Source organism: Symphodus melops (assembly GCF_947650265.1).
Source record: "Symphodus melops genome assembly, chromosome: 3".
In the NCBI taxonomy this organism is placed as follows: Eukaryota; Metazoa; Chordata; class Actinopteri; order Labriformes; family Labridae; genus Symphodus; species Symphodus melops.
The window spans coordinates 23,565,871-23,590,158 of NC_136693.1; the positions used below are offsets into that span (position 1 = coordinate 23,565,871).

The 24,288-nt window shown below is 39.9% G+C and overlaps 2 protein-coding genes across 2 annotated transcripts; one reads left to right on the top strand and one right to left on the bottom strand.

The window, feature by feature from the left end:
* The first annotated feature begins 1,521 nt into the window (after positions 1 to 1,521).
* Positions 1,522 to 9,692, top strand: tollip (toll interacting protein). Its single transcript, XM_079339248.1, has 6 exons — positions 1,522 to 1,776; positions 3,405 to 3,554; positions 4,274 to 4,456; positions 4,791 to 4,943; positions 5,564 to 5,648; positions 6,766 to 9,692. The coding sequence occupies exons 1-6, from the start codon at positions 1,744 to 1,746 to the stop codon at positions 6,987 to 6,989; spliced, it is 828 nt and encodes a 275-aa protein (XP_079195374.1). The 5' UTR covers positions 1,522 to 1,743; the 3' UTR covers positions 6,990 to 9,692.
* Positions 9,693 to 10,226: 534 nt separating this feature from the next.
* On the bottom strand, positions 10,227 to 24,032 carry LOC306821798 (intestinal mucin-like protein; the record flags this gene model as incomplete). Its single annotated transcript, XM_079340371.1, has 9 exons — positions 10,227 to 10,639; positions 11,875 to 11,995; positions 12,109 to 12,148; positions 12,235 to 12,363; positions 12,576 to 12,674; positions 15,029 to 15,324; positions 23,552 to 23,723; positions 23,808 to 23,839; positions 23,921 to 24,032. The coding sequence occupies 9 exons, from the start codon at positions 24,030 to 24,032 to the stop codon at positions 10,435 to 10,437; spliced, it is 1,206 nt and encodes a 401-aa protein (XP_079196497.1). The 3' UTR covers positions 10,227 to 10,434.
* Between the last annotated feature and the right edge of the window lie 256 nt (positions 24,033 to 24,288).

Below are 24,288 nucleotides of genomic sequence, written 5' to 3' on the forward strand. Positions count from 1 at the left end.
AAACAACTAGTGGAGATGAAAAAATGTCAACATGATTTCACATACTGTATCAGAAAAGGGTTCAACTCCAGTCACTCTTCAATGTTTTATTTATTGAAAGCTCATGCTGTAGTACATGCCCATCATCTATCATTGAAAACAGTTGTTTTAGAAAGTCAATCAAACTTTATTTATGAAGCATCTTAGGACACATTTAATTTTAGTTCAAAGTGCTTTACAGGCAAGCAGACAAGTGATTGACAAAAGTTGAATGTTATCAAGGGTTTGGATACTAACGCTGTTTTCACACATGCACAGTTGAAACATTTCAGGCACACTGTCTTCCCACTGTGAGCAACTCAGGAAGCTCACAGTGGGAGACTATACTGTATTTATGTTGGTTGGGGGACTGTGAGGAGTCACAGGAGAAAGGACATGTTGAAAGTGCTTGCAGAAGCAACAGGCTGACAATATCAATATCAACAAAATTATATACTAGCATACATAGTGAAAACTTAATGAAGCAGTTCATTACATGCACAGAAATTAAATCAATCGACGGACCACATACAGTCTATGATTGCTTGCTCACTTCTGGTCAATTCTTATATCATTTCACCATGTCATCTAAGAAAATATAAATAACCAAACAACAATAAAGTACTACATGAAAGCCAGACTGAATAAATGAGATCTGGTCATTTGTTGGAGAGGGGGGAATTAGTGGAACTGAGAGGAGTAGATAAAGATATTCTTGACACAAAAAAAAATCATAATATGTAAGCTTGTCTGACTGCAGTCCTTGCAGTAGACCTGGTCTGCTATCCTCAACTGCTATCCCTGCCCCACTGTCACGCAGGAGCAGTTGGGGAAGGAGTGTGTGGCACTGCCAGATAGAAAACAGGGAGCAGCTGTGTGATCGACTATATCTGGAACACGAGGGGAGTGAGGCCATAGAGTTTACAAGATAATGATCATCTTGCCTGAGAAAGTTAGGTCTGTAGAGTTTCATAATATAATAAACACTATGAGGTTTTCTTTGAAAGATGTAAGATTATGAAAAAGCTGTTTGAGGTGAAAGCTGTTACCCTTCGTGTAATGCTAGAAGGGATGGTTATTAAAGTACCACACTTTGACAGTATTTCATAAGTTAAAGTTCAGCATTAAACAGTTATGTACAATAATGTCAGAATTTTCCAGAAATAATAGTTGATAGTACAGTAAAAAAACAAACAAAAAAACCTACAAAACCATTTTAATTGTTAGGTCCATAAAAATGTAGGCTGTTTAAATAATCATTAATAAATACATGTAAAGGCAAATTGAGAAGAAAAAAGTTAAATGGGCCATAGGACAACAACACTGACAATTCATAAAAGGTCAAACATGTCTAAAACGTGTAGATATTTAAAACTTAATAGTTTAAACTATGTTAAACAGTATTGTATTGTTAAACAGTAAAAAGTTAAACAGTATTGTTTTCGAGGTTAATCAAATTTTGAGTTAAGAGTATCTTTCTGTAAAAAATGTTTATCAAGCGTAGATTACCTGCGGTTGTTTTAGTCATGTCTGTCAAGGCCGGAAGGGGGAGCTCGCGCATTTTAGTTGGATTTGATTCAGACCAACGAAGAAGAGGAAAAAGGAAACACTTCCAGGTTAACGGTAATCCAAGCAGAGGCTCTGAGGGCTACTTGTTTTTCGAGAAACATCTGTAACTCGAGAGGATTTGCAAGAATTTACTTCAACGTAAATTGACGAAACAAGATGACGACCACCATCAGCACTCAGCGGGGACAGGTAGACTGCGGGTCAGACTCAATGTTGTCATGACAATCACAGACAGACAGCACTGCGGAACTAGCTAAACTTAAGTTTATCAACATCTCTGACAGTTCACCTCTTCTATGCATTAAACAGCAACATCCTATATAGTTACACACAGTGACAACGACATTACCATAGCGAGTAAACGTTCAGTTGTGTTAACGTTATATAACGGGATTAATGACCCGCTACAGCAGCTTATAAACTGCCTTGTAAACAACTTGTCTGATTCGAAATAACTATACTTAAATTAACACTTGGTGGTATACACCCAGAAGTGTGTGGATGTGTATGCTAATTCAACTACTGTCACTTAAATTCCTTTCTAAATTAGTGTTTTTGTCGTTCTTTTGATGTGACGGTGGAAAAGACAAGAAATGATTAAAAAAAAATGACACCAAGGGGATTTTTAACCTGTGTGTGTGTGTGTGTGTGTGTGTGTGTGTTCGCGTGTGCGAGAGAGAGAGAGAGAGTGTGTGTGTGTGTGAGAGAGAGTGTGTGTGTGAGAGAGTGAGTGTGAGAGAGAGAGTGAGAGTGTGTGTGTGAGAGAGAGTGAGAGTGTGTGTGTGAGAGAGAGAGAGAGTGTGTGAGAGAGAGAGAGTGTGTGTGTGAGAGAGAGAGAGAGAGAGAGTGTGTGAGAGAGAGAGAGAGAGAGAGAGTGTGAGAGAGAGAGAGTGTGTGAGAGAGAGAGAGTGAGAGTGTGTGTGAGAGAGAGAGAGAGAGTGTGTGTGTGTGTGAGAGAGAGTGAGAGTGTGTGTGTGAGAGAGAGTGAGTGTGAGAGAGAGAGAGAGAGTGTGAGAGACCATTTTAACCGGCGGCTCTCAGTCGTATGAGGTTTTTGGTTGTCTTAATTATAGGCTGAAGGCGAAGGCTATTTTGTGTAGTTTTTCATTACAGACATCTGATGAGAAGGGACATGAGTAAAGAAGGAATACATGACTTTTCTGAAGCTCATTTAACGATGCCAATGGCCAATGACTCATTAAAGTAAACGTATTTTCCTTAACTTTTACTGTCCAAGCTCATGAAAGCCCCACACTTTAACAACACATTGACCATACAGTATACTGATGATCCATTTAATTAAACATGAGCAGATTGTTCTCATGTCAGATTACAAATTATGTAATACATTAACACAGCATGCTCTCTACTTTCAAGGTGCTTATTTAAGCTATAGACAGTAAATATTCATTTAGCGCATGCCTCAAATAGAATGTATGTGTTTTTAATAACAACACCGATACTGGTTTAGAATATTTAACTTCAAGCAATACATTTCTTTCTGAATTTAATCACCAATGTTTTCGTGGGTTTTAACAGACATGCATTCATCTATTTATTTATTTTTGAAATATCCTAAAAAAATGTTTAAGTGTTATCTATAGAGCTTTTATTGAATACAGGTCATGTATGAAAGCAGATGTGGACAGATATTTTTAAGCAAATATAGGCCTTTATGCTTTTGATCACATGAATTACATAACATGGAAAATATGTGCATCCATCATGGTATGTCAACTAGTTTTCTAATGTCTCAGTTGTCGGCTATATCTTTAAATTGTCAGTCTTTATCTTTGATTATATGTTTGTATATTCAGGTTTATATTGGTGAGCTTCCGCAGGACTTCCTGCGCATTACTCCGACTCAGCAACAGCACCAGGTCCAGATGGATGCTCAGGCAGCCCGGCAGCTGCAGTATGGAGGCTCTATAGGTACTGTGGGGCGACTCAGCATCACTGTGGTCCAGGTAAACGTATAGTTGCTTTGCTGTAAGATAAACAACTGTCTCATTTAATGATACTAGTAGGTATACGTAGGAAGGGCCTGTGTTATGAGCATGGGAAGAACTCTATTGTGTCTTCCAGACCAAAGCACCTTACATTGTGTAGACAATATTACACATTTTGACTTATTACTAGCCACAGTCTTGTGAATTGTATTTTTGTTTTTGCCAATCTACCTTAAACTGTAATTGTTTAGAGAAGAGTTTAACCAGGAAAAGTGGTTCAAATTGAGAGTTTTTCTTTGAACGTAGCAGTTTGCCAAAATCAGGCTTAGCAGTGTTTTGAAACCTAGTGTTTTTCCAGAAATTAGTGTTAGTAGTCTAACTCCAGTCTGCTAGTATATATGCTAAGAGTCTAGACCTTAACAAATCTACATTCAAATAATAAGTTATGGTCACAGAGTGACCTAGTGGTGAGAACAAAAAAAACATTAGTATTAACGCAATGTGCACCTGAGCAAAGCTGTTCTAAGGGTCAAATTATAGGCGATCACTCGTATTATAAGGAGCAAGAATAGGAAAAGTGAATCACTTTCAAACACAACAAAAAATGGTAGAATAAACGCACAAATTAAAGGAAAGACGAGTCAAAGAATAAGTCAAACCAAATCTACTGAAATGAACTCAAACAAGAGGCTCTTTTTCGCCTAACTGAAGCCGCCTTTTTTTGTATTTCTAAACAGGCCAAGCTGGCAAAGAACTACGGTATGACCCGGATGGATCCATACTGTAGAGTTCGACTTGGCTATGCAGTCTACGAGACACCAACAGCTCACAATGGTGCCAAGAACCCACGATGGAACAAGGTGATCCAGTGCACTGTGCCTCCAGGGGTGGACTCCTTCTACCTGGAGATCTTTGATGAGGTGAGAAGGATTCAAGTGGACTGCTGCAACGAAGGGGCACTTAAATATTTTTACACTATTTATCACTTTGTTTTATCTCATGTTCATATGTTGTACTACTTCAATCGGCTTGCTTTATTTCAGTTCACACACACAAATCAACCTAACTGCAGGCAGCAGCTGAACCATGCCTTGTCTTTCTTTTTCTCTTTCTCAGTCTCTGTTATTAAATTACTAAAATTGCAGTCTTAACACTTTGCTTTAGAGTGAGACACATCCAATGTGTGTCTTCCTTTTAGGAAATGCAGTTTGAGCATTCATTTAAAAAAAATAATTCTGCTGTTGTGCCATCCAGAGAGCGTTCTCCATGGACGACAGGATAGCATGGACTCATGTCACTATCCCAGAGGGCCTGAGAGAAGGTAGCGTTGTGGATGAGTGGTTCAGCCTCAGCGGCAGGCAGGGGGACGACAAGGAGGGCATGATCAACCTAGTCATGTCCTTTGCCGTGAGTAAATTTACTGACACCTCGATAAACAGTGTATACTTGTTTAAAGACATAAATAGATGCTCCACGCATGACATTCTTTGGGGGAAGAAAGAAAAGAAAAGAAAATTCTGTTAAACAACCATCACATCATCTGGACGTGGGGATGATGAGTGAAAGTCAAATAAAGTTCACCTTAATTATCTAAACATGAAAATCTAAATACCGGTACATATTTGCTGTTCCTGTTTTTTTGTAAGTTCTGTTTTTGTTTAATATTGAATTTTTACTGAATAGAGAAAACACATACTGAAGGTCATTTATTTGGTGTGATGCAGCCCGGTAAACACGCTTTCTTTTTAACTAGAAACCAGAGATATCAGAGAACAGAAGGATATTTATTCTTATTAGGATGATGTTATTCAGTGAGTAGGCATGAATGTTTATCCTTTTATTAGGGCAAAAGCACCTTGTGTTTACCTCATATTTAGTCTCACATGAGACGGTGTCTGTTTCTGATGACAAGCTTTGGGAATTTCGGATGGTGGACCGGATTAACCCCTGGTTCAAATAAGGAGCAAGGAATCATTGACTAAGAGGACTGATAGTTAAGCTCTTAATCATGAATCTGTCTTTGTCAGTCCTTACCAGCCGGAATGATGACTCAGCCTGTTGTCCTGATGCCCTCTGTGTACCAGCAAGGTGTAGGATATGTGCCCATTGCAGGTGAGACACACACACACACACACACACACACACACACACACACACAAATGCTAACACACTCAATCACTCATTAAGGTCTTTTGCCTGCTGTTTTGAGATAAAATAAAAATATCAGTTTTATTATGCAGGTTGCATGTTAAATACATTGGGCCTTAGTTTTCCTGGCACTTCTTTCATTTGTGGCCTTGGAGCAGAGATTTTGTCCTGTGCTTTCTGACTTCAGTTGAGACGCTGAAGCAGGAATCGATTTTACTGTACCTAACCTTAATCTTTGTATTTTTTTAACTGAATCATATATATTAGCCTAGTGGTCTTTAAGGCCCCCCATTCCCCCAATGGCCTGCACGAATAACTCTCGTACATAACGTCATAATAAAACACATGCATGGCTTTATGTTATATGAAGCATGCTCAGTTTACAAACAGGCGGACTCAAGAAAAATATTAACAAAAAGGAACGCGCAGTTTGATCTGTGTCTGCACATCGGAGAACAACACAGAGAACATGACGCCTACTTTACTGACTGTGTGTCTTATTTTGAGTCACTTTAATCAATTACAGCCATAAATGAATAAATAATAATGAATAAATTTGGTAGGCGTTGTGTAAGCCGGATGCAGATAGCTGGAATTTCTTTCAGCTACTGTACGTAATAACGTCACATGATAGCAGCTAATTGTTAACAGCTAATTCAGATATTTTTGGCACCCCAACGGAAGGGTCCCAAAAAGTAGGACGGTACGGGTCGGTTATTTGGGGATCTTTCCTGGCTTTAGTCTATGGAAACGTCACAAAATGCATGCCGTACAGAGGCGAACCGAACTAAACTGCGTGGTGGAAACAGGGCTTAAGGTTCGTTCTGTGGTAATAGATTGTTGTCTGCAACTGTTGCTGAGGGTTAATTGAGGGCAGAAGCATTATTTTCAATATGTCCTCTTTATATGTACATGTTTGCAGTGAAAACAAGCTGATACATGTATAAAAGCATCAATAAGCATACTATGACAGTAATTTTTTCCCCGTGAATTTGCCCAATCAGTGGCTGACTAAATACTTTTTTACCCCACTGTAAATCTTTTATTCACTACAATAAAAGCTGCACGTCTTTGTTTCTAGGAGTGCCTGCAGTCTATAACCAGGGTATGGTACCAATGGGAATGCCAGCAGCCATGCCAGCTGTTGGAGTCCAGGGACCAGTGTGCAGTGAAGAGGACCTGAAGGCCCTGCAGGACATGTTCCCAAACCTTGATAAGGAGGTGGTCCGCACTGTGCTTGATGCACAGCAGGGCAACAAGGACGCTGCCATTAACTCTCTGCTGCAGATGGCTGAGGAGCTCTAAAAGCAGAACAAAAGCTTGTAGCAGACATGCCAACACACTTAGTGACTCATGCTCACGCACGCTCACACACACACTCACACACACACACACACACACACACACAAATGCATGTATGGAGCTTGGTTGTTTCAGATGACATACAGCTGTTTATCAGACTGATACTGGACCATGAAAGCAACAAATGTGTTCTATTTGGGTGTTTGGAGGCCGTTATCCAAGGCCCTGTTTACACCTGGCAGTAACGTGTGTCCTGCTTCCCTTATTAGTAGAGCTCCAAATGCGTTCTCAAAATCAGTCTCCACTTTTCAACATGTAACGCATATCATTTGCATGATATGTACAATTTAAGAAATGCATACATTCATTTGAGAATGTATGAGTCAGAGTCACAGCAGACAGTGAATATGGATACAAGATTTGACATGATACAAACATCTGTTTGTTCATGGTACCTAATGTTGCTTTAAAGTTGAGTGATTTATGAATGAAGTGCACGGATGGCTGCAGTCTCTGTTAGGCAAGAGATTGATAAGTCTGCATTTATACCATGAAACAACTGTATCCTCACTGCTTTGCCTTTAAAGAAACTACCACATGCTATGAGTAACATAAGAAATAATTCAACGTTAAAGGTGTGTTCAGAACAAAAGCAAATTAATTCTATCTATTGTGCAGATTTGCATAGTTTCTGTCACTTACACAGTCTTATACGTATTCTTGAAATTAGTGTAAGCTGTATCTTTAAATCCTATAAACTCTTTGACATCCTACCCTATCCTAGATTACTTTTGAAATTGTCAATCAAAACAGAAAACGTTTTAATAGTTGTTTGCTTCTCTTGTTTGCAGACAGAACTGAAAAGCTGGATTTTCTTTCTTTATAAATCTGCATCATGGTGTAGTTATGTCAGCATTCTTTTAACCTGTTAATTGTAATGAAAATATAGTAAATAGGTTTATTTTGGGTTCATTTCAGCCAACCTCTGACTGGTTGTATACAGTGAAACTGTCGCTCAGTGAAAACAAATACACAGGCCCTCGACAGGAAAAACGGAACGCTGGTTGATGGTGTCTCTCAGAGAAATGTTGGTACGGATACTAACTAACATGTCATCAAACTGGGACCTGGTTAGCCCCAAGTAGCTGGAAGCAGCAGGAAAGTGCATATAAACACAGGAGGAGGGAAAATGTATCTACTGTAGAAAGGTGCAACTCAGTCAGGGAGTTGCGAAACATATTGCCAAGCGAAACATATTAGTAGATATATAGAGTTCAAATATTTCCTGGGTTGTGTTAAATGAGTCAAATGTACATAAATGATCTGAAATTTGCCTCACTTTGGTTTGAACCATCCAGAAAAAGAAAATAAGTTCAATAGAATAATCAGGAATAATGACATGGACAGTTAAACTATTATTCAATGATGGTGAGACAATGTCATGGGGTTACAGGGACTAAGCAGTCTTGTAATGCAGCTCTGGACATAATGTATGTACACGTCGCATTCATTCTGTCTTTGCGACTTCAATGTGCCCTTAATATGTCTAGGCTGTATTTACACTCCTTAAATCTGTCCTACAATGAACAGGGTGTAAACAGGGCCGAGGCTGAAAAATTTGCAGATTAGTGTGAAAGATTGTTTGTCTTGGCATAATCACTAACGTTGTTGTCACCAAAGTATACACAAAATATTGAGCTTGTAAGAGTGTCACTTGATGGGTTCAGCAAATTTTACCAGACCAACTCATTTATTATTCGACATGATCCTTCACTGCAACCTTGCTACATAGACACGTATGTTCCCCCTCCCACACACACACACACACACACACACACACACACACACACACACACACACACACCTGAAGCCAGGATTTCATTAACACTGGATGAGTCATGTATATTACACATTTTTTTCACCTGGATGATGTTTTTAATGATATGTGGAGTTCCTGCAGTTAGCTGCTCAAAAGCTGTAAGATGTTTTGTGATCTTTAATTAGATTATGGATGCGCTTAAAAATGTAATTATTTAACCTGGGGACAGAGCAACAGTTCAGGCAATTATGCTTGGAAGAAGTATCCTTCTACAACATTAAGGTATTCAGAGATGCAAAATATAACTGCAAAGTGTTATGGTACACCAATTTTTAATAATGAAATTGTCCAATTTATGATGTTCAATAATATGTGAGGTCACATATTATTGAACTATTGAATTATTGAGTCTGCAAGCCTGAAACAGTCAATTAAAGTTGCAAAGAGTACACAGCTGTCACATCTGGAGATTCTGCCCCTGCACAGACGTCTGACCTCTTCCGTGGAATGTGCTTTGGATGTTAATGGCCCCCAGGGACTTGCTTTGGGAAGTTTTGATGACATCATTTCTCTACTCTGGCACCCTCAACAGCACTGCTCAGGTATGCAGTGTGGACCAGGTGGACTGATTTAAGCAGAGCTCTAACATGTTTAGCTTGAGTTTTTGTTGTGCTTTTCCATTAGTGTCTGTAAATGAATAGGAAGTTTTGTTGTAAATTTTTCGGGCCAAAGGCTTCATCTAAGAAGCATTGTATGTTGTGACTAAAACTTTGAAACCTACTTTGTTGAAATCCTTTGATCTAAGTTATTTAAATCTTTCTCATGTGATTCATTATGCCATTTAAAGACCTGAATTTGAATAAAAGTCCAGGAGCTAAATCCACAAACACTCTCTCTCTTTCTCTCTCTGAGAGCTAAACAAGCGGCATAGTTTAAGAGATTGTTTAGAAGTTATTTAATATTCTCAGAGTGAATCTAGCAGAAAGAGATATAACCCGTATATCCCACATAGTGGGGAGGCATGGCTGACCCAGTTTGCTACATAAATATGACACATTTTTCCCAAAGCGTTGATCGGTTGGAAAATGGCATTGACGAGCAGTGAAATCAATCTGCCTAATCGTAGACTAATGTCAGAACTTAATTAATTTAACTTATAATTTATCATTTTACATTATAAAGCCTACACAGTGTCCTCTCTACAGAATGGTGGTTACAGTATTTTATTGGCAGTTTGGCAAAATTAATTCTTAATGTAACTGATATTAGTGATCGACAGTTGCAACAGACCTACGCAAGTAGTCAATGATGCAATGTTGCATATTTCCAATTGCCAAATATCTTAATGTTTTGGTCTTCATCTTTTCTTCAGCATATCCCCAACAAGAGCTATCACAAACCTGAATCTAAAATATGTCCACACTAGTAGTTATGCTTTCTGCAGATATTTATAACTTTATTTTTGATTGATTTGAAGGAAAGAAGTTTGCATCAAAATGTCATGTGACACTTATAAGAGAGTACATTTTGGCCACAAATCATGAAACATACAAGGATAAGATGCTATAATGTTCTGTCCTGAAAGGTGTCTGAAGGGGTCAAGACTTGCGTAAACCAGGGAGTGACTGATCAGCGTCTCCTGCCGCGCCCCACTGGAGCAATTGTAGTTCCTTCCACACATTCTGCTCTGTTGCACAGACAGCTCTCCACTTTGGTGTAGTTGTGCTGGATCGTTGTGCCATTTGTACATTTGAGTTCTGCTTGACCCTCACTTGTGACGGCTTCTTGGCAACACTCGCACTGGTGCATCATCATGTTAACTGCAGCAGAATACCTGCACAGACATAAAACAGCATCATATCTGCTACATATACAGCGGAAGAATATTTCCAGTCAATCTCTGAAGTATCTTTACACAATTCCTGGGTGAATATTACGTTATTATCAAACTCTATAGAGTACAGATATGAATAAAGACCAAAACTATAGTTTGATGGAGAGTTTGTCAATATGTCATTGTTTCAAAGCTTTCATTCATTCATTTTGCTTTGTTGATTTATTGTAGTGCTGAAACTGTAGGTGAGGGTTGTACCAAGAAGCAAGATTAAAGGGTAATCCTGGTCTGTTCAGCCAAGCTGGACCTTTTTTTAACCCACCTAGTTCACCATCACTCACACTGACCATAACTTGGTGCGGACCAGGTTATGAGTGTAAAGTTAGTGTAAGAATAGCTTATGTCCATGCTAATCATCTTGATAACAACAGTTTCTAATAAGATGAGGATAAAGGTCTCACTGTGGTAGACCAGAGCAAAACATGCCATGCTGCTTTTGCCCACAAGGTAGGTTCATATTACTTATATGCTAGTTTTAGGCGTTTGCAATTCTTGGGAGATAAGATAAGAGCTTGAAAAAACAACTAAATTGAGGATCTATTGCCACAAAACTGAGTAATTAAAATCTATAGATGCAGTCTGTTTATGGCTCACGTAGGTTAAAACACTATGACAGATCACCCTCTGCATTAAGCTTCAACAAAGAGCTCCAGATAAGTAGTGGACTTAATGAAACACAAATAACATGCTACTTGTCAATGCACAATGTTTACTCATTTTGTGGAAGGAAGATGTGTTCTCCAAGGCCTTGGTGATTCGTTGTTTTAATCTAGTTTATAGTGTTTAGACCTTATTAAATAATGGATCATCTTATTTAGAGTTTATACTTTTTTCCATAGTTTGTGAATAATGTCTTGTTATAATGTTATTTGCTTATACTTAGTTACACCTTCTCCCCTTGGTTTACATGTTATTGTTACCACCATCCTCATGCACAAACAACATCCTATCGACATGCACTAATTGAGAGATGTCAGAGTGAGGGAGTGGCCCCCGGAGGCACTCCTGAGCTGGTTATCACCTGGTTATATGTATTCTTGGTAACATCAGAGATTTTGAATACAAACACAATTTTTTTTTAAACTTATATTAATGGAAATTAATAAATCAAAGCTAGTTTGACGTTGTTTTGTTGATTATGTTAAATTTCATTATTTGGGAATAAATTCACTTACATGGACATGCTTCCACAGTGCCCAGCACAGTACGTAATGTTGACCGGCCCTGGGCTCTTACAGTCATTCACCTTGATGACTTCCTGCTTACTTAGGACTTCACAGACGCTCCGCAATGTGCCTGTAAGACAAAACAACTGTCATTTGAATGGTTCTTACACTTTTACTAACATTAAACAACAGAGTTAGTTATGTCTCAATATTTATATGAAATTAAAAAAACATCTAACTTACAGATTCTGCAGCATCCACTATCGTCAATTGTCTCTGTACCCTGGAAAAGGAAACCATGCGTTATGTGTGAGATATAAACATTATTTGGTGAGACAGTGCAGTGCTGCAGAGGTTTGACTAACTTACAGGTTCACAGTCCAAGGGATTAAAGGTTGTACAAACAGTCTTGATCTCCTTTGTCACAAGCTGCCCGTTGATATTCTCACAGGCATACTGCACACACTTATTATCAGGCAGTGTAAACGTTTCATTGACCTACATGAAGGAAGAGAAGAAACAATTTCAGCTAGTAAATTAATCCTCTTTAAAGTTTTCTGCTCGTATGTCAATCCAACTTGGGCTAAACAACTACAATCAAAGACATTTTACTAACTACTCAAAGCAATGACATTTAAGAAAGGTCATATGAATAGCTTTATATAACTTTAAAATATGTGTAAAAAGGCTTACTATTTAACATAACTAACCTCAATTATCTGTGTTGAGTTGTCGGGTGCGATGAGGAAACAGCTCTTCTGAACACACTTCCCACAACACTTTTCAGGTACTTCCTGGTATTCAAAACCCTAGAGACACAGTAAGAAGAAAGAAAGGACTTTTACAGGTTTCGTAGCAATGAGGTTATCATTAATGGTTATCAATAATGATACATTTCAAAACATCAGTGACACCCCTGTCCCCCCCACAGCTCTGGAGGTTGAACCCCCACTACCCATTCTGGAGCAGTCCTCATTTTACGCTCTCTCTCTCTCTCTCTCTCTCTCTCTCTCTCTCTCTCTCTCTCTCTCTCTCTCTCTTTCTCTCTCTCTCTCTCTGCCATGGATTTCAGTTTCACTGCTTTACAGATTATATTCACCTCCACATCCACACCAAAGCCATCACTTCTACCACTCACTCATTCCTCACTCATCCAGGCGTTCATCACTTCCACACTAGATTACAGCAACAGTCTGATCCACAATTCATCATTCAAAACACTCAACTACAATCTATGCACTATACTATATCCAGGCCTTTCCTGCTTGTCTTCGCTCACACTCCCACATCTGTGACCACCGTCCTTCGTAATCTCTACTGAGCCCCCATTTCTTAGCATAGCCACTAAAAACTCCTCATTGTCTCCTTTAAAGCCCCCATAACTATGCTCTTCTCTACCTGTCAAGCTCCCCCAACAGCACACTCCCACTTGCACTCTCAGGTCTGCTCCTGTCCATCCCCTGCGGTGCAGGACCAACTTTTGGTCCTGGACAGGACCTTCTCCGTTGCCACACCCACCTTCTGGAACTCACTTCTAAAAAATATCAGGAGACTCACCCTCACTCTCCATCTTCAAGAAATCCCTTGAAACTCATGTCTTAAACATCACCTACTAAAACTGTTCTCATCCTCCTTTTCTTAAATATTTCATTCTCAAACTGTGGTATGAGTACCACAGGTGGTACTCAGGATCCCTCTTTTAGGTGTCTCTGATTTTATTTATTTTTAAATAAAGATGTACAAATCAAATGGATGAATGCTGTGATGGCAAGTAGAGGAAGCAAATATGACCAATATTATTTTATTTTGCATTTGAGGCTCTAAGCTCAGGCCTCAGTGTGTGGTGTCTGGTCAATAGTAAATAATAATAAACTATCAATCAATCAATCTTTATTTGTATAGCATCAATTCATAACAGGCGTTATCTCGAGACACTTTACAAGAGCAGGTAAAGGACCTTACTGTTTGTCTGTTAGCATTAACAAAAGAGCAGGTAACAAGACCATGCTCATTGTTATGTTTACAAAAAGCAGGTAAAGGACCTTACTTATGGCTATATTACAAGAGCCCAACTTAATCCGTCATAGCGTGGCAAGAAAAAACTTCCTTTTAACAGGCAGAAATCTTCAGCAGACCCGGGCTCATGACGGAACAGCCATCTGCTAAACTGTGCTGGGCTTGAAATGGGATGGGGGAGATGGGACAAGATGCAGAAAGAAAAATAGGATAGGATAGGTTTGGGGGGGAGGGGGGGCTTTAAATGTTGGTCATAATGGTGATACTTGGGGAGCCAGAACGTCTTTGAGATGGTTCTCATTGTGAAAAGTTTAAGAACCACTGTCTTACATTATTTCTTCTTTATATTGTTTTTTTCTGTTGCCATTATTTAATTTGGTTGTTATTCTTTAGTTAATTATGTTATTACAAATACTGGTTTGTAATAACAAACCAGGTTTGCTTAGTTCTACTTGTTACTGCTTGTCCCTAATATTCTATTCTTTTAATTATGTAGCAACATTTTCCTTGTGGTCCTTGAACACATTTTCTTTTGATTAGTCTTATCCTACATGAATACTAACATTGTAAGCACACAATAGATATTGCTATTTGCTACACTCTTATTCAGTGTTATAAGATATTGTTAAAATTATATAATTTTTCCCTCCTTACCACGTATTCCTGCCCTCAAAACATTGTGCTTAAAATGACACAGATTATACTGGATTAACATTATTATTTGAAATTGAATTCAATAAAATGTGCCAAAGGCATCGTTTTAGAATAATGGATTTAATTTATCACCTAACCATCTTTGTCTCCAATATCCTTTGGCAGAAGTAAGTTTTTATACAGCCATCGATATTTAACAGAGACGGTAATTGAACATATTCATACTTACACAAGGTCAATAAGATTCTATGATCAGGCCCAATCGATTTCCCTGTCTATGCCCTTTATTGCTTAAAGAGTGCTTTAAAAAAGGTTTTATCAACCAGTCGCATCAGTTTCTGAAAATATGTGTCATACCTAACAACGGTGTACCGTTTATCATACCTCCTTACTTAGCTAAATGTTTTCTGTCCCTTCCTCACTCAGAGTTGCTCTGACAACAATCCTAAATGACTCCTAAACTATTTCTTGTAAAACCAATTAATCATCTTACTTTAGAGCAGTTGGTGTTGCAAACAATGGGCTTGCATTCAAATGTGTTCAGCTTGGTGACTGGATCAATTTTTGGGCCACAGTAACACTTCTGGCAGGACCCAGGTACAAAAGGCTCTCCAATTCCTGCACTTGTTGTTCCTGATGGTTGCCCTGCTCCTTCTTCAGTTGTTCCTGATGGTGGTCCAGCTCCTCCATTAGTTGTTCCTGATGGTGGTCCAGCTCCTCCAGTTGTTCCTGATGGTTCTCCAGATCCTACTGTTGTTTGTATTGGTTGTCCTGGTGTTGTAGTTGATCCTGATGGTGAATCAGGGATTGGTATCTCGGCACCAGGCTTTAAAAAATAAAAAGAAGATTGATTAATGTTGTAAAATAGAAGATACAAGTGTTTTTATAATAGACAATAAGTAGACTTCATCCGTAAGATACGTAAAAAAAGGTAAAAATATACATTATGATATAACTCCCTCCACACTTCCAAAGAATTACATTTCATTTACTAACCACTCCTTTTTTTGAGCTCCTGCGCTCTATTAGGTTCTTCGAGACTGTTGGTGAGGGTAGCCGGCCCAAAATAACCAAATCCCTGCCCTCCTTTACTATCCTATCCTTCTTTCTGCATTTTATCCTATCGCTCCCCATCCCATTTTCAGCCCAGCGCAGTTTAGTAGATTGGCCCAAATGGGTAGCGAGGGTCTGCTGGGAATGTCTGGCTGAACCCTCTGTTAGCGAGGTCTTCAACTCTCACCTCCGGACAAGCTTTTCACAGATCCCGGGGGAGGCTGGAGACATCGAGTCCGAGTGGACCATGTTCTCCACCTCCATTGTCAAAGCAGCTGCTCAGAGCTGTGGTTGTTGGGTCTCTGGTGCCTGTCGTGGCGGCACTCCCCGAACCCGGTGGTGGACACCGAAAGTAAGGGAGACCGTCAAGCTGAAGGAGTGATTGGCAAGCTCCTTGGTGGCAAGGCACCGGGGGTGGATGAGATTCGTCCTGAGTACCTAAGTCTCTGGATGTACAGGGTGTTCGAGGGTTCATGGGAGTTTGCACAACCAGTCCACATGTGCTTTGTGGATCTGGAGAAGTCGTTCAACCATGTCCCTCGTGGCATCCTGTGGTGGGTGCTCCAAGAGTATGGGGTTCAGGGCCCTTTGCTAAGGGCGGTCCAGTCCCTGTACGACCAGAGCAGGAGTCTGGTTCGCATTGCCGGCAGTAACTCGGACCTGTTCCCGGAGCGCGTTGGACTCCAGCAGGGCTGCCCTATGTCACCGGTTCGGGGACCACAGGATCTTGTCTCTGCTTTTTGCGGATGATGTGGTCTTGTTGGCTCCATCGAACCCAGACCTTCAGCACGCACTGGGGCGGTTCGCTACCGAGTGTGAGGCGGCTGGGATGAGGATCAGCACCTCTAAATCTGAGGCCATGGTTCTCGACCGGAAAAAGGTGGCTTGCCCTCTCCAGGTCGGTGGAGAGTCTTTGCCCCAGGTGGAGGAGTTCAAGTATCTTGGGGTCTTGTTCACGAGTGGGGAAAGATGGAGAAATCGACAGACGGATCGTTGCGGCGTCCGCAGTCATGCGGCCACTGTATCGGTCCGTCGTGGTGAAGAAGGAGCTAAGCCGAGAGGCGAAGCTCTCGATTTACTGGTCAATCTTTGTTCCTACCCTCACCCCAGACACCTCCTCCAGCTCATCCGGTGGGACCACAAGGCGTTCCCAAGCCAGCCGAAAGACATAGTCTCTCCAGCATGTCCTGGGTCGACCCCGAGGCCTCCTCCTGGACGGACATGCCCGGAACACCTCCCTAGGAAGGCGTCCAGGGGGCATCCGGACAGATGCCCAAACCACCTCAACTGACTCCTCTCGATGTGAAGGAGTAGTGGCTCTACTCTGAGCTCCTCCCTGGTGACCAAGCTCCTCACCCTATCTCTAAGGGTGCGCCCAGCGCCTACGGAGGAAGCCCATTTCGGCCACTTGTAGCCGGGATCTCGTTCTTTTGGTCACGACCTAAAACTCATGACCATAGGCGAGGGAAGTCTGGGCGTCACTGTTTAGACTGTTGCCCCCACGACCTGGCCCCGGATAAGCGACAGAAAATGGACAGACGGACGGATGGACGGGCAGATACTTTATTGATCCCGAGGGAAATTCAAGGCATCCAGTAGCAGTATACAAGACATGCAGGACACAAGACATTTGTTACAATACACAACCGCTATCCCCCCACCCTTCTGTATACAATAAGCCCCAAAAAAGATTCAGCAGCACCCGATGTGACTAAGAGTAAAAATAATTACAGATTAAACATGTGCAATTAACATTAGACTTATGCTTATATAACATATGTGCTAATTAAAAGAGACCTGTAAACAGTTAAAGAGCCTCAGAAACAAAGTGCTAACCTTCTAGAAGTTAGTGTTGTTTGTGCATGTACAGTGGTGTTTCAGGTGGAGGTATGGCCAGGTGTGAGAACAGGCATTAAACAGTCAATGCAGACAGTAGGGATGCAGATTAAAGTGCAGGCTGAGTCATTAGAGTGCCCAGAAAAATAAAGGAGCAATGATTAAGTATCTAAAACAATAAAGTAAAACCAGCATTAAGTATCTGATAGTACAAATCTTCCTGTATTCGTTCAGTATGGGTACACTGAAGAAGTGATCTTGATATCAGCAGACTACAATCTATTCTGAGGAGCTATGACCATACTTGAAGAAACGTATATCACATGTAATGTCTCTGAAGCAAAATATACTGACTTGATCAGCAGTGTAATAAGAGATTGTTCTAAATAGATGCTTGACATTCTTAGAGTAAAGGTAATATGATTCTCCGCACCATGTATAGAGGAATCTAAAGCTGGAAGGAATTTATGACGCATGCTATGAACGGTATTTAACGGATGCACAGAGATCATTACATTACAGGTGGAGCATAACAATACAATAGGGTGAAACCAGACATAATTAGGGTGATTATAACTACTGAACTTGTGGCCACTCGCGTTGGCACATAGGTGAGAAGTGACAGGTAACAGTTACCCCTTTAGCTTGACATGCAAAACTTATTAGCATTTTCACCTGTATGCTGAAGCTTTTTACTGTAGCAAAGTCAACAACCTGTAACTCAGCATGCCCTGCCTGTCTGTGTACCTAACCACTGATATATTGGATTATTAATATTGAGTTATTAGTATTGAGCTGTACACTTACCGTGTACATAGTACCTTCAAACACACACACGCCAATTGGTTCTGCAAAAACAAATAAGGCTTGAATCAGATCAACATTAATACATGTTTAAAAAACAACAACAAAAAAAAAACATTGCCCTGGAAAAACCAGCTGTCCCCGCTACTGAAAACATTTCTGTTTTTTCCATCCCATTGAATTCTTCTTGGCATCTGCAGTTAAGTTATTTTAGAAAATAACTCTAACATCTGTATAAGATGACTGAAGCATGTTTTATCTGCACATTTATCACATTATAAATCAGATGATTCTTTTATTCTCTGTTGACAGATGCACATTGATAAAGTCTCATACCACAGTGGTAGGATTTACAGCAGGTGCTATTTGTGTAGGTGAGACGGAAGCCAAGCGAGCAGGTCATTGGAGCGGGACACAAGGCAACATCGCATTCTGTTTTGGATAAGAAGATAGGATGAGTATGAGTTTGTGTTTTAAAGAGCATATTGCAGGTTAAAGACAAAACTTAACTAATCATAGGAAAATACGTTAACAATACTGTTTTTAAAGAAATTCAGAAATTAATAACCCACAGGGTCTCCTGGAAACGTTTTAGTACGTTTTCGCACGTCTTTGCTCTTTACTTCCGCATTTAGCTGTGACGTAACATAAGGGAGTCCCGCTGAATCCCCAACTGTTTAACATTGAAAATCATGGATCCGAGTGTCACTCCCGTCAATAAAGAGGAAGAAAATATGTATTCCTTTACATAATATTCCTCTAATCCTGCCTGTTTCTGCTCTCCATCACATCTAACAGGTTCATAATAATAAACCAGTGGACCAACAGCCTCAGGAGAGAAGTGAAGTTGTGGTGTGAGGAGAGACCCGGAGCAGGCGTCCTACTGAGTGACAGGTGTCAGCTAGCGATATATGGGCGAGTGCTGTGTTCACTCCAGCATATGTAAAGTTTTTAATCACATTCAATCAATTAAAAAACAATTTGTAGAAGGTGCAAGTGCCGATCATTCACCTTTACATTGTATGGGAGTTGCTCGTAAAAACTGCACGTTTTTTTTTTAACCTGCAATATGCTCTTTAAATGTACTTTAATGTTTACTCTTTATAACAAGTTATCAATTAAGAATCAGTTGAGTAACAGGCATGCATTTAATTAAATATTAAATTAAATATTACAGTGTGACTGGTCTGATTTGGAGACAAATTTGTCTTACTCAATGATAAAAACATATCATAAAACATATTTTAACTCAAAACATGTTCTCTTTGCTTTGGAAAGCAAAAAGAATGCAAAAAGCTTATGTATCAATAATTTCCAAAACAAGTGAACCTTACGTAACTACAGTTTACTTTTTTCTTTCTAAATTACCCATCCATAAAAAGCTCCTGTTCCTTTATTTTACTGCAAAAGGAAATACATCAATAAATACAATGAGAGAGATAAACAAGACAGAGAGCAAGCCTGCATGTGGACAGAAGATATAACATGAACAACATTGTATTGTTTCAATAATTCATTTAGTTGTCTGAAAGCTATTTTCTTAAAGCATTTCACACAAACAGAAAGCATTGGTAGAATTTACAAATGCTATGCTGATATTTTTTGTTCAGATCAAAGATCTAAAGGAAGTAGTGTCCATTTTAGCAGGCTACAGCTCAGGAGCCAGCTTATATCCTGTAACAGACAAGTCAGTCCCTCCGGATTGTTGCAGCCTAAAATCCCTGATTTCGTGGCAGCTTTTCCAAAAAAAAATTGCAATGAAATTGCGGCAGGAAGCAACATTTGCAAAATAGTTGCGATTCCTTTTTCATGTCAATTATTTTCTTGCTCACAATTTGATGTGATTGAGTGATATTTTAACCTGAGCAGAACAATTTACTTTGTGAAGCATATTCATCTGCCTCACTCACTGACACACGCTCCATGTCTGCTGGGTTAAAAAATTATCTCAAATATTAAACATGCAGTAAAAAGTGATGGAGCAGTGTCAGCTACACAGCGGCACTTTGTCAACAAGCTGTTGTCATGGAGACAGGACGGACCTGCAACGCTTTTCTTTTCAGCACACAAACGCTTCATTCACTCTCCTGAGAGCATATAAACAAGGAAGTGAGTTTTAGTAAGGGTGTTTAATCAGCTATTTGGCCAAGCTGGGAATAAATTCCTTACCAATAGATTTCTTCACAAACGTGTTCATAAAGGTGTCTTATAACACATAAAAAAACATTTAAATCCAACTCCCATAGGAAAATCCGTGAGAGCGGCTCAAAGTCGGGGTACCTGGAATAGTACTTTCTTGGTACTATATACTTATTGGTGAAAATTTGAAAATGTTAACCTTTGCTTTTGGTAGCTTGTGAGGGGTCAAACTAGGGGTTCTTTAGGATTCTGGATACATTGCAAACATTTGTTTTCCAAATAATCCACTCCTTGGTGGAGAAATGGCCACGCCCACTTTTACATGTAAATTTACAATAGCTCTATATGTTGATTTTAATATCTTGAATACTAGTTAAAAAATATACTGCACCACATAGATAAATGTATTTGGGGTCCAGGTCTGAGCTTTCTTCACACTCTACTGTTCTTAAAGTGGGGACTGGGGCCCCCTGGGGGCTTATGAGACACTGATAGGGAGGTTGCGAGATGTTTTCCATCACATCTGCTCCCTATGAATGACATTTGACACCTACATAAACTGGGTGTCTGTTAAGGAAATTCTGAATGTCCACACAGTCCTACTGTTTATACATTATGTTATTATACAGCATTTCTTACATTACTCTGCTGAAATAGAGACAGTGGGGTTCCCCACTGTCTTTAGCACAGTTATTGTGGGGGTCCAAAGCTGAAATGTATGGTAACCTCCGCTCTGCATCATCATTGATACAGTTCTTGCACGCTGTACCTTTACCATTTCTGCATGCCAAGATACATTCAACACCTTTCTCCATACAATTAAAGCTTCTCAGGAGCCATTGGGTCCTGTGTTTGAACCAGCTTATAACCATAAACTCCTCCCACCCATCAATAGTCACTGAGGTCCAAAAGACTCTGCTAAACCTTCCAGTCCCAGGTTTTGATATAGGCCTGGTAAGTTTGCTTTGCAGCTTCGCCCTCTATCTGTTGGAGGTACAGTTTCGAGTTAGATTAACTCAGCCACCGCCTTCCATAAGAACCTGTATCAAACCAGACACACTGACACCAGGTATAGAGTAACAGATGGTACATGATATGTGTACTGGAAAATGTGGATACCAGTTCTTTAATGGCTATAGTAACTTGCAAAAAGTTCACTATTAAAACCAAGAAGGGGGGGAGGGGAGGGCGGGGGGGGGGGGGGGGGGGGGGGGGTTGATGACTCATCAGTTTTGATTGGATGAAGGATAAGAGTTATTCACATTCTGAGCTGATTGATTGGCAGGTGTGGTGTAGCTGGTGTCAAAATGCTCAAAAAACCTGCCTCAGCCCCAGCTCTTATCCTGTTATTAGGTTGACTAAAAGTTAGTTTAACTCAAAGTTAGGTTAACTCAAAGTTAGGTTAACTCAAAGTTAGATTGAGACAGGATTTCGAGCATAGAAACGATCGGCTTCCAAAGCCCCCTGCAGTAACAGATAGGTGATGTGACGTCACTCAGGCTTCTGCCATTCATATTTACACTACAGCCAATAGTAACAACACAAGCAGAGACACAGGACCACAGTGATCCAGAGCTAAATGTGCAGGTACACTCACACTATTAGATTACTGCTTAGAAACTCGGAGAAGAGCATACAGTTTGTAAAAATAGTATGTTGTTGTGTTTTGATAGGTGTTTCTAAGGGAACCTTATAAATATGCTGTTTTCTATATAATAGATGCTTCTTTTTTTGTGCTTATTAAGATCTCATCTAAACAGATATCTGATTCGAAAAGTGCAAACTCAAATTATAAAAGTCACCTTGTATGGTTTTGGTCAGGCTCAGCCCATAAATACAGTTGAAAGGACAGACTGGGCTCAGAGAAAACCTGCATTGGCTCAGGTCAGTTGGGCATAGTGTAAGCTATGACAAAGGTGTGACTTGCAAGAACTGTATCAATGATGATATAGAGCAGAGGTTACCATACATTTCAGCTTTGGACCCCCACAATAACTGTGCTAAAGACTGGGGAACCCGACTGTCCCTATTTCAGCAGCGTAATGTAAGAAATGCTGTATAATAATATAATGTATAAACTGTAGGACTGTGTGGACATTCAGAATTTCCTTAACAGACACTCAGTTTATGGAGGTGTCAAATGTCATTCATAGGGAGCAGCAGACACCTGCATTGTTTCACTTATGGGAAGCATAAATTACTTTGCCACTGCTAACCATTTTTGAACCATTAGTTAAAATTCAACTAATATTTGAATGGGGTATTTTTCCACCATAATGGGTAAGATATTAAATTATAGATCATTCAACTTTTGTATTTAGTGATGGAAAGCATCTCGTGAACCCCCTCTCAGTGTCTCATAAGCCCCCAGGGGGCCCCAGTCCCCACTTTAAGAACAGTAGAGTGTGAAGAAAGCTCAGACCTGGACCCCAAATACATTGATCTATGTGGTGCAGTATATTTTTTAACTAGTATTCGAGATATTAAAATCAACATATAGAGCTATTGTAAATTTACATGTAAAAGTAAACCAAGGAGTGGATTTTTTTTGGAAAACAAATGTTTGCAATGTATCCAGAATCCTAAAGAACCCCTAGTTTGACCCCTCACAAGCTAACAAAAGCAAAGGTTAACATTTTCAAATTTTCACCAATAAGTATATAGTACCAAGAAAGTACTATTCCAGGTACCCCGACTTTGAGCCGCTCTCACAGATTTTCCTATGGGAGTTGGATTTAAATGTTTTTTTTTATGTGTTATAAGACACCTTTATGAACACGTTTGTGAAGAAATCTATTGGTAAGGAATTTATTCCCAGATTTTTGCAATATGCCCTTACTATTTGGTTCGTGGTCACTAAACTTTGGTGACGTATAGCTGGCCATTTTCGCAGGGGACTACTCTGATTGGTGAAAGTTGCGGGGAAAGTTATTTTGATAGTACAAATTTGCAGAAAAGTTGTGGTGATTGGACAAAATTGCATGCTCGCCCAGAAATCCCGGGGATTGGTTGAATTTGCGTGAATTGTTGTGATCGCAACATTGCGACTTCCTCGAGGGACTGAAAAGTATAAATGCTGAGGAAACAATGGATCCATCAATAACAGGTGGCAAAGACGAAGTTGGAGAGGATTCGACAAATACAAAGTGACATAATGACATACGTTTACAAAACTAAAACTGACCACATGAATGTTGGGAACAGCAGCCGTCTGTCCTGGTGACCAGCTTCTCTCCAGGCTCCAGGCTGCAGTCAGGGAACCCCATTGTTGGGCATGGAACAGGATCACACCGGACACTCATGGTGTTGTTGTCGCAGACACAAAGGTCACAGCCACTTGTCCATGTCTCACCGGGCTAATTAACAGACAACAAAAATTGAGAACCAGCTTTACTTTTGCTGTCTTGCACAATGATATACTCTAATATGTGAGTTCTCACCATTTTTGGTTTCCCATCAGGTCCAGTACAATCTGAAATTCAAACAGAAACGATTGAACTGCAAAAGATCTGTGACCCACTCAAAGTATGTCTCCTAAAGGGTGTCTTCTTACCACAAGAGGGGACACATGTGTCATAAACTTGGTTAAACATGGTGGTGCCATCAGGACAGAAGCAACCCTCCTTCATGTCCTTTGTAGATGGAGCAGATCCCGCAACGTACATGTTGTTGTATCTGATGTCAGAAATTAGATTAATTATTGTTCCAGTAGTTTAACAAATACAGTAAATCCTCACTAACACCGTTAAAACCTTCTTTGCAAAGCTATATCATCAACTGGATACGTTTTAGTTTGTCTACCCATACAATAGGGTTTCGTAAAAGAAAACACTGATTAAGAGTGTAGCAAATAAATATTTATCACATTAACTCATGGAGCAGAACTAGAACAATCCACAGTTTATACTCTTCTTTTGATGA

Excerpts from the sequence above, each read along its gene's own strand:
- tollip (XM_079339248.1), top strand. The coding sequence starts at position 1,744 with ATGACGACCACCATCAGCACTCAGCGGGGACAG. Across the intron at positions 3,555-4,273 it reads TCAGCATCACTGTGGTCCAG|GCCAAGCTGGCAAAGAACTA; the intron begins GTAAACGTATAG and ends ATTTCTAAACAG. Across the intron at positions 5,649-6,765 it reads AGGATATGTGCCCATTGCAG|GAGTGCCTGCAGTCTATAAC; the intron begins GTGAGACACACA and ends CTTTGTTTCTAG.